Genomic DNA, 11094 nt, shown 5'->3' with positions numbered 1-11094 from the left:
GCCTCCGCCGGCCGCGCGCAGCCCCTCGGTCGGGTTGGTCTCCTCCCGCCCCTGGGAAGCGCGCCGCGCAGCCGAGCCGAGCGCAGTGCCGGGCGCGCCATGGGGAGCCCCGCACTCCGGCCCGCGCTGCTGCCGCTGCTGCCGCTGCTGCCGCTGCTGCTACGAGTCCCGCCGAGCCGCGGCTTCCCAGGTAGGGTCGGCGGGCCAGCCCCCCCAGCTGGGCGCCGGGACCCTCGGCTCGGTCCGGAGGGTGGTGCGGGGGCTCCCTTTGTTTGCGCGGACTTCGTCTTTCGCCGCCCGGGGGAGCGGGGAACGCGGAGCGGGGCTCGCGTTCGGGCACCAGGAGGGGAGAGCCGACTGTCATCCCGTCGCCGGGCGCCGTGAGCCGGAGGACCCTCTGCGCCTGGGGTTCCAGGGGGACCAGTCAAACCCTCGTTGGCGCTGGAGGCGACCAGGAGAAGTTTGGCCGCGGGTTACTTTCTCACCCCGCCGGAGTTTTGCCTCTCACACAGTTGCCTGCGGCCGGCGACCAGGTGGCTGGCAGCTTGTCCTGGAAGGAGCCCCTACCCCCTCCCACTCGAGGCCCCAGGCCACCCCCTGGGGCTGCAGGGCACGAGGCACAGTAGAAAGACTCTCGTGGAAGGCCCGGGCGGAGCCTCTCCCGCATCCCGCAACCCCCCCTGCTGGGGATTCCGAGAAAGTCTGCACCTCTGGGAGAGAGGTGCCAGCTGAGAGCGTTGACATGTGGCAGGCGCTTGGTTAGCCCCAGGGAAAGAGGACTACACATGCGGGCTCTGCTAGACAGGGGGTGTGGCTTCTTGTTGCTGGGGGGCGTGGTCTGTAGCATCTAAGGGGACCCTGGTACTTATTAGGACTCTTCTGGTGTGGACAAAACCTTCTTTGGAGATGCCCTTTAAAAAGCTCCAGCTGACTCCCTCATCAGAGAGTCTTAAGATAGCAAAGAGCTTCGGGGGAGCTGGGGAACATGGATGCACCCCTGTCGCCCCGGAAAGGAGAAGAAATCCATGGGCACATTTTAGTTTCGTGTTAATGGGAAAGTGGGTGACGTGGCGGGCAAATATCTGGCTTTACTTTCAACACTGTGGGCGGTTTAAGTCTGGGGTCTGAGAAACGAACCTACCGAGTTCTGGGTGAAGGATGGAGGGGGAGGGTTCCCAGATAGCACGCTTGGGAGATGTAGGGATGGCTGCTGGAAATTCCTTGCACATCCCCTTATGAATGAATGAATCAAACAAACGTGTAAAGTGATAAACAGGAACATTTGCGTTTGAACTGTTGTAAGTGTTAAGCTTTTTGGTAGGAACTGATTCAGGGCAAAGTGGAAAGGAGACTTTATCCTCTGTGCCAGGCAAGTGCCAGCCCCCTGTTCCCCGGGCAGGTTAGTGCCCCCGCCCCCCAAGCAGGAGTCGGGTTAATATGAACCTAGAGGGGAGGGGGAAGCCAGTACTGGAGAGGAAGAAGAGGGAGAAGTTGAGAAGCTAGAAGCAGCCTTTCCTGCTGACCTGGGAGGCGTCTCTAAGCCGCCTGTACATGTATCTGGCGGAGCCTTTCTCAGTCAAGGGGCCTCTTCTCTTTTTCCATTTGACCTTCCTCCCCTCCCTCACCCTGCACTCTGCTCTCCTTCCCTCAGCTTCTACCCTTATACAGCGTAGCTTGCTGCCAGGACCCAGCCACCCACAGAATCGTGGGTTTCCAGCTTGGGCGCTCACTACTTTTGGGAACTGGCCCTGGTTGGCCCAGCTCCCTCTGGCGCCAGCCTGCAGGCTGCCCCCAAGTTGGCACATCCCAATGGGATCTTTCAAGAAATGTGCTCTGCTGGGGCTGTTGATTCCAACGGAGCGGATTTCAGTCCAAGCCAGAGGTTTCGGAAGGCTGGGGAGGGGAGACTCTCTAGGCCTGTGGGTCCCGAGGCAAATCATGTCAGCTGAGTTCACCCTAAGTGCTGGGTGACAGAGATTTTGAAGATCATTTCAGAGGCAGTCTCTTAGCAAGTGGACATTGTGTCTCTGGTAAGAGGCCTGGAATCAGGAACCTCTGAAAGAGGGAGATGGGGATCTAGGGCCCCATCGGCATCTCCCCTCCCCCACTTATATAAACATCTGAGATTTAATAGCAAATCTGTCAGAGAGAGAGAGTAAATTATTCCCATTCCCACTTCTAGAAGGTCTCTGGAGTTCTTCCATCTTTGAATCTGATGCAGCTTTTCTGGCTCTCTGATTTATTCTTTGCGGCCTAGCAAAGGCGCAGTGTCTGTAAAAACCCACATGAAATGTATGGAAAATTCATAGCAAAGTTGTCTGTGTTGGATTGCATTTGTATGCCTATAAGATAGGATTCTTACTCTGTTCTTCGTTTTTGTTTTTATTTAGGTATAATTGACATATAACACATTAGTTTCCCATGTACAACATAGTGATTCGATATTTGTATACACTGCACGATGATGACCACAATAAGTCTAGTTACTATCGGTCACTGTACATAGTTACAAAATTCTTTTTTCTTGTGATGACTTTTAAGATCTACTCTCAATACAGTATTATTAACAATAGTTACCATTGCTGTACATTACATCCCACGACTTATTTATTTTAAAGCTGGAAGTTTGTACAGTTTGATCCCCTTCCCCCATTTTGCCCACTCCCCACTCCCCCTCCCCTCTGGCAACCACCAGTCTGTTCTCTGTATCTATGAGCTTAGGTTTTGCTTGTTTGTTTCATTTTTTAGATTCCACAGTATATTAAGTGAGATCGTATGGTATTTGTCTTTCTCTGACTTAGTTCACTTAGCTTAATGCCCTCTAGGTCCATCCATGTTGTCACAAATGGCAACGTTCCATTCTTTTTTTTATGGCTGGATAATATTCCATTGTATGTGTATACGACATCTTCTTTATCCGTTCATCGGTTCATGGACACTTAGACTGTTTCCATAACTGGGCTCTCGTGAATAATGTTGCAATAAACATGGGGATGCAGATACCTCTTTGAGATCCTGTTTTCATTTCTTTTGGATAAGTACCTAGAGGAGGGATTGCTGGATCATATGGTAGCTGTATTTTTAGTTTTTGGAGGAACCTCCATACTGTTTTCCATAGTGGCTGCACCAATTTACATTCCCACCAACAGTGCACAAGGGTTCCCTTTTCTCCACATTCTTGCCAACACTTGCTGTTTCTTGTCTTTCTGATAATAGCCATTCTGATAGGTGTGAGGCGCTGTCTCATTGTGGTTTTGCTTTGCATTTACGTTTTATTATGTTCTTAAATGAACTCTTTATTTATTTATTTATTTTTGGCTGCCTTGGGTCTTCGTTGCTGCGCGCAGGCTTTCTCTAGTTGCGGTGAGCGGGGGCTACTCTTCGTTGCGGTGCACGGACTTCTCATTGCAGTGGCTTCTCTTGTTGCGGAGCACAGGCTCTAGGCATGCAGGCTTCAGTACTTGTGGCACGTGGGCTCAGTAGTTGTGGCTCGCGGGCTGTAGAGTGCAGGCTCAGTAGTTGTGGCACACGGGCTCAGTTGCTCCGCGGCATGTGGGATCTTCCCGGACCAGGACTTGAACCCATGTCCCCTGCATTGGCAGGCAGATTCTTAACCACTGCACCACCAGGGAAGCCCTGAACTCTTGAAGCCTCGTTTACATCTGAGATTTTGGAGGTTCACTGCACCTCCTTCTGCAAGCAAGGCTGAAGATGTAGAATGAATGCCATGGCCACTAAGAAAGGCTCCATGAATCTGATGCCTGGAGAAAACTGGTAAAGTAGTGTGGTTTCACCAGCGAGGAAAACCGAGTGGGGTTGGCTAAAAGCCAAACCAGACCACACCAGCCAAAGCAGTCTTTTAAAATGCCACATTTGGAGATAAGTATTAGGAACTGAACGCCTGGCTCAGGATATACAATTAAAGTCACATCAGGAGCAGGTTAGGCTAGAAATTTCTATTTGGGTTTAAAACATGTAATCAGCTGACAAATTCCTCTGCATTAAAAAGGAGAATGCTGGGGAGAGCAGGGCAGTTTCTTATTGATAACACTTTCAGTACAGTATCCTGCTATTACTGTCTCTCATTTCCCAGATTTGTGAGCTGAAAGAGACACCAGAAACCATCGCTAAAGCACTGTCGTCAAACCTTCCTCACACCATAATTGAAATATTGCCCTTTTCTTTTCGGTGATTTCTATAACATTCTCACTTTTAGTCTCTCTTATAACAACTCATTCTACTTTTTCTGGCCAGATACTGCTCTTTTAAGTACAGTTTTACTTCAGTACTGGTTTTTTGTTTTTTTTTTTTTTTGGCGGTACGCGGGCCTCTCACTGTTGTGGCCTCTCCCGTTGCGGAGCACAGGCTCCGGACGCGCAGGCCCAGCGGCCATGGCTCACGGGCCCAGCGGCTCCGCGGCATGTGGGATCTTCCCAGACCAGGGCACGAACCCGTGTCCCCTACATCGGCAGGTGGACTCTCAACCACTGCGCCACCAGGGAAGCCCAGTACTGTTTTGTTTTGTTTTGTTTTTTTAACATTTTAATTTTATTTCTAATTTTTAAAATTGAAGTAACTTTAGTACTGTTTTGATCACATTGCTCTCCTACTCAAAAACATAGAGCAGGACTTCCCTGGTGGCGCAGTGGTTAAGAGTCCGCCTGCTGATGCAGGGGACACGGGCTCGAGCCCTGGTCTGGCAGGATCCCACATGCCGCGGAGCAACTAGGCCCGTGAGCCACAATCACTGAGCCTGCGTGTCTGGAGCCTGTGCTCCGCAACAAAAGAGGCCACGACAGTGAGAGGTTCACGCACCGCGATGAAGAGTGGCCCCCGCTTGCCGCAACTAGAGAAAGCCCTCGCACAGAAACGAAGACCCAACACAGCCAAATATAAATAAATAAATTAATTAAAAAAAATAGAGCAGGACTTCCCTGGTGACGCAGTGATTAAGAATCCTCCTGTCAATGCAGGGGACACGGGTTTGAGCCCTGGTCCGGGAAGATCCCACATGCCGCGGAGCAACTAAGCCCGTGCGCCACAACTACTGAGCCCGTGTGCCGCAACTACTGAAGCCCGGCGCGCCTAGAGCCCGTTCTCCGCAACAAGAGAAGCCACCGCAGTGAGAAGCCCGCGCACCACAATGAAGAGTAGCCCCTGCTCGCCGCAACTAGAGAAAGCCCGCGTGCAGCCAGGAAGACCCAACACAGCCATAAATAAATAAATAAATAAATAAATAAATAAATAAATTTATTAAAAAACAGGGCAGCTGCTCCCTGTCCTCAAGTTAACTAGGAAGTTCTCTGATGTTTTCAGGGGGCTAAACAATTTGCCCGCAGCCTAATTTTCCAGTCCTTCTCTCCTGGCTTCCTAAAATCTGGCTAAAGTAGACTACCTGTTTTTATAGACCTGGAGTCCCATTTTCCCTCTTTTTGGTGATTACTGCTTTCTGCACCAGGAATGCTTCCCCGCAGCCACATGTCTGTCTAAATTCTGCCCATCGTCCAGCGACACCCCCCAGTTCGATGAAACTTTTACTTGATCCTTTGATGGGGCAGCTTCTGCCTTCCTTTAAACACCCACAGTGTTTCATATCTCTCTTGTGATATTTATCATCATACATGCCATACATTACAATGAGCTATGCATTCCTTTACACTTCTAGATTCTGAGCTCATGAAGGAAGGGCACTGCTCTGTCTTACCCCTCTGTATTTCCCACGGTGCCTAGCCAAGACCCTGGAGCCAAGTGGATATTTGTATTATCGAGTTAATAGTTCCCTGCAATTCGGGTGACAGACTATTGGCCAGAGGAGCTGAGAGAAACACGTGTGCGGGTAAATAGGGCTTGTGCCACCATGAACCTACATAGACAGGGACGATGCCTTGCTGGCTGTAGAGGTTTGCTTTTAAATCCATGAACACCCTCCCTTTGAGCAATAACCTTCTCCGCTGGGGGTTGTAAGACGAGAGACACTGCAGCCACAAGCCGGAGTTTGCATTTTTTATTTTTGTTGGCCGCTTTGCTAGAGCCCCTTCCAAAGGGGTTGAATGGTTTCCTTAGTCAACGCAAATATGTGTGCTACATCAATTCCCCTTTGAGAGAAGGCAACTCAAATGGGTAATTGAAAGTGAAGATTGAGTTTCACGAGAAGAAGGTTGGCTTTTGCCAGGCTGTAACATAGTCTGAAATTCTAGCAGCCAAATTATGATCAATACCCAGGTTAAGGATTCATTGCCAAATAGCAGTGTGAATAATTGCCTTGCCTGGGTTCCAGTTCATAGGGAATTTCTCAAGCCAGCCCTTCAGTTCTTTCCAAAGGGGTTGAATGGTTTCCTTAGTCAACGCAAATATGTGTGCTACATCAATTCCCCTTTGAGAGAAGGCAACTCAAATGGGTAATTGAAAGTGAAGATTGAGTTTCACGAGAAGAAGGTTGGCTTTTGCCAGGCTGTAACATAGTCTGAAATTCTAGCAGCCAAATTATGATCAATACCCAGGTTAAGGATTCATTGCCAAATAGCAGTGTGAATAATTGCCTTGCCTGGGTTCCAGTTCATAGGGAATTTCTCAAGCCAGCCCTTTTTTTTTTCTTTTAATTTTTATCGGAGTATGGTTGATTTACAATGTTGTATTAGTCCTCAGTTCTTGATTGTGTGATTTCTTGACTGTCGGCTTTTATTGGCCATTGTTTATGGGGTCTTTTAAGCCTGGATCTTTCTCTTGGATATTTGAATTCTGCCTTCTCTCCTGGAACCTTGGCTCTATCCAGAGACTTTCTTTTTAAAGTGGACATGGAAGGATGGAGTGCACGGGATACTAGGGTGAAAGAGGTAGGGAATTCCTTCTGTCAATAGCTTTCTGTCTTGTGGGGAAATAGACACCAGGTTATCCATGGGGGTAAATATTATAACACAGATGGGTCGACAAGCCCTGGGAAGCACAGAGAGGAGCCACGCAGGAACCGCGGGCCCGGAGATTGCGGAATGATGTTGTGTGATGCTGATGCCGGTGGTAGTGACAACTACAGGCCCAAGGAAGGTTAATGCAGGGTGTCTCTGGGCTTCCTTCTCTAAGAACATTTTGAAATTGGAAACAAAAATCTGTGTGGGTGTTCTTTTTCTGGGGAGAAGGCCCTATCCCAATTCAAATTCACTACTCACCAGATACTTTTGTGAATTCTATGAGAGAATGTGCACTTAATGGGCACAAAAGTCAACATAGAAAGTATGATGAAGTTGCCAGAGGAGGGAAACTTTGAACCAATGATCAGGTGGCCTCCTGAATTATAACCAGCGGTACAATTTCCCATTCTCCTCATTTAAAAATCGACACCAAACAAAACAGTCATAATCATAGGTGGTAATTACCTGCAGGCCTGGGCTGGCAACTTGTACCCCTCACTTAGCACAGTGTCTGGGACTTGGGGCAGGATCTTTAGTGGATATTTGTGGGTTGATTGAATGATTGAGGTAATTGTGACAGGGAATCAACACATTCTATTTCAATATCCCCTGCAGGATTTAACCAGAATTTCCAAGCTGCTAATCCCCAAAGGAAAAGAAATGCGAGGTATCAGAGGCAATTTGCAGGACTCTGAACGAAAGATCCATTTGGACAGGCAACAAGTCGGGGCATAGTTAATTGCTGAGGCTCTTGAATTTCAAATCACCCTAGGACAATATTCTAGGAGACTTAGAAACACCAGGGACTTTGCGGGGAGGGGGCAGCATTTTTCAGATAAAAGATTTAAGGATAAAGCTTGTTTGAGAGAAAAGTCACTGGTAGCTTTGCTAAGCTCCCAAGTTGCCCAGATGATAATTGTTTGCACCTGGGTCTTACGGGCACACTCTAGCCTCAGAAGCTTCTGGAGCCGTCATTCCCGAGCTGAGTGATTCACTGCCCCGTAATCCTTAGCTCATACTGCATGCCTCTTTATACGTTGCTCTCCAGGGAGAAGATAAATGGGTTTGGACATAGTGGCTTGGATTATCCCAGAGGTTTGGTGTTGTAAATTGAGTATATTGGTTTTAAAGCTTTTTTTTTTTTAAATGAGTAATAGACAGATCCAAACATAGAATTTGGGGGTGGACTTTCTGCGTTGGCCTTGAAAGATCGTTGCCCTGTTTCTTCTGCCCTGCTCTTACAGTGACCTGTTGTGTGATGGGTTCCATGCTCTTTCCCCTGTTGTCACTGGCTCTTCGCAGCGTCTGCCCAGTTATGGCTGATGAGCATCTATCTCTTCCATGCCGAGCGCAGCCCAGGACCCTCTGCTGAATGCCTCTGGCCTGCCGCTAGCTGTGTGGGTGGCTGAGCTGATGACCCTACCAGTCCCAGGGATTCAAGAATGTTCCAAAACACTGGTTAAATGAGGGCCACGGGGCGAGCGAGAATTGAGCCGAGCTTTGGCAGGCCCCTGGTGGAGTGGTGAGGAAGCGGTGGCCTGGCCACGTCCCCGGCCTTCTGAGACTCTGCCCCCGGTGTGGCCATTCTGTATAGGAACTCTGACAGACTTGTTGCCACTGACTCAGCATTTGTCACACAAAGGCTCCGGTTCCTTTAAATATCTGAGGTTGAAATCCTGTTTCCACTTCGATTCGAAGTCCGCTTTTCAAAGAGGAGGACCATACTGTTTCACCAGGAGCTACTCACAGACCCGACGGCCTCAGCCACGTGGGCAGGCACTGGGGTCTTGTTCATTCTGTGTCTTTGTGGCCGAGCAGGGAGCCTGGCCCTCGGGGGACTCTCGGTGGGTCTCGGTGAAATCTGCAAGGAAGCACACCTCTGGCCGGGACTGACCTGCTGATTGGGTGTCTCGGGCTCTATCTAGATGCCCACAGGAGTTTCTCATCCACATCCAGGCTCCCCTGCACGGGCCACCTAATTCATGTGGCATCTCAGCCTGGGAGGGCGCCCGAGACGGAACTCCCCACGTCTCAGTGATGGGTCTCTGAGGTTCAGCAAGTGGAAGGGATTTGTCTGGGGTCCCACCGGGAGTTAGAAGCAGAGCTGGCCTTAGAACTCAGTCTGCCGACTTCAGGATTCCCTTTCCTCCACAGGTAGGGACAGAGTTCAGTTTCTGAGCGGCCACTACACATTAGGCACCGGGCCGGGCGCCAGGGATAGGCAGGCAAGGATCGGTGGTACCTTGGGCACGCACGGAGCCGTGCCCTGGTGTATTTCCACGTGGTTGTTCATACCAACACTTGGCTGCAATCTCGGAGTCTCACACCCGGGGCTGCTTGGGTGTTCCTCAGGGTTCTGAGAAGTTGCTGCCCCAGAGCTAGCCCTTGCCCCCTCTTGTCAAGGTCCCAAAGGATCCCTCTCTATGCCACTTGCTTTGAGCACCCCAGCTGGTATGTCATGCTGTTTTTAACAGCTTTATTGTGATATTATTCACATACCATACCATTTCCCCATTTAAACCGCTTCAGTGACTTGTATATTCACAGAGTTGTGTATCCATCACAGTTTTAGAACATTTTCATTACCCGCCAAAGAAACTCCACACCCTTTAGCCATCGCTCCCCACCCCCTCTCCGTAGCCCTAGGCAACTGCTGAAGTACTCTCTGTCTCTATAGATTTTCCTGTTTTTAACGTTCCATATAAATGGAATCACACAGTATCCTTTCGTGTCTGGTTTCTTTTGCTTAGCATAATGTTTTTAAGATTGATCCGTATTGTAGCAGGTATCAGTACTTGACTCCTTTTTTATGGCTGAATTATATTCCATTGTATGGACAGACCACAATTTATCTTTTCATCAGTTGATGGACATTTGAGTTGTTTCCACTTTTGGGTTATTACGAGTAATGCTGCAGTGAATATTCATATACAAGTTTCTGCGTGGACATATGTTTTCATTTCTCTTGGGTAGATCCTTAAGAGTGGAATGGCTGGGTCATATGGTAACTCTATGTTTAGCCATTTGAGGACCGGCCAGTCTGTTTTCCAAAGTGATTGTACCCTTTTACATTCCCACCAGCAGTGTGTGATGGTTTTGATTTCTCTACATTTTTATCAGCTCTTGAGATTATCTGTCTTTTTGGTTAAGTGATGTCATGAAAGCTCAGTTCATTAACAGCATCCGCTCAAGGGTTGAGTGACAAAGCAGTGTCTGTGCTGCCAGCTGTGGCAGCATATTGGTGAGAGTCATCTAAGGATGCCTGCCACCCTCTCACTGCTGGCTGCAGGGCACGGCTAGTCCATAAGGTGCCTTTGGGTGGCTTAGAAAAAGATGCCTTGTCTAGGCACGTGTAATGCGTGGGCACAGGGCTTGGTCAGGGGACAGACTTTGTGCTGAGTAGGAAAAGGATAGAGAGGCAGGCCCAGAACTCAAGACTCAAAGAGTGGAGGGCAGCAGGGTGTGAGACTCCGCCTGCTCTTTGGATGGGTGTGATGGTGGGTGCTCTGGTGTAGACAACTCCCTGGACACCCATCTATGCTGCAGTCCTGGGTGTTAGTAGCTCAGCCCCAGGTGGGAAAGAGCGATGGGCGCCATGTGCTTTGACAGCTTGCTTCTATTATAAAGAAAAACAAAACAAAAAGCTGTGCTTGTGTGTCAGCCGCATCCTCGTGAGCTTGAATCCTTGGGTCACCTGGGAGCCAAAAGCAAGCAAGTCAGAAGCTCAGGCCCCACCCGAGACCTAGTGAATCAGCACATGCATTTCAACAGGGTCCCGCAGATGATTCTTATACACAGTGAAATTTGAGAAGGACTGGTCCGCTGGGTGAGTTCAGCCCTTTACCAAGACGGGGTGGCTGGCCTGTTTATAAGGGCCGCCCGATAGCTGTCCTCCCCTCCTCTCTCCCTTCTTCCCTTGGCTTTGCTGTCATCATGGCATCTTCTAGACTTCCTTTCCTAAGTCCCCGACATTCCTGAGATAAGCGTGTACAGACTTTCGTTTTCTGCTCCCTCTTCTAAGTCAAAAACAAACCCAGGGCTTCCCTGGTGGCGCAGTGGTTGCGCGTCCGCCTGCCAATGCAGGGGAACCGGGTTCGCGCCCCGGTCTGGGAGGATCCCACATGCCGCGGAGCGGCTGGGCCCGTGAGCCATGGCCGCTGGGCCTGCGCGTCCGGAGCCTGTGCTCCGC

General features: G+C 49.7%; 1 protein-coding gene across 2 annotated transcripts in view; it reads left to right on the top strand.

The window, feature by feature from the left end:
* The window catches only part of SRPX (sushi repeat containing protein X-linked), a 104352-nt gene continuing 93258 nt past the window's right edge, over nt 1-11094 (top strand). The window contains exon 1 of one of the 2 annotated variants that reach the window (XM_024116483.1): nt 1-190. In XM_024116483.1, the coding sequence (XP_023972251.1) occupies nt 100-190 (91 nt within the window). In that variant the 5' untranslated portion in view covers nt 1-99. The remainder of the gene's footprint in view (nt 191-11094) is intronic. The other variant, XM_024116484.3, reaches the window with a different exon arrangement.

This window comes from Physeter macrocephalus, chromosome 21, assembly GCF_002837175.3.
Source record: "Physeter macrocephalus isolate SW-GA chromosome 21, ASM283717v5, whole genome shotgun sequence".
NCBI lineage: Eukaryota > Metazoa > Chordata > Mammalia > Artiodactyla > Physeteridae > Physeter > Physeter macrocephalus.
This window is presented reverse-complemented; position numbering and strand designations above follow the sequence as displayed.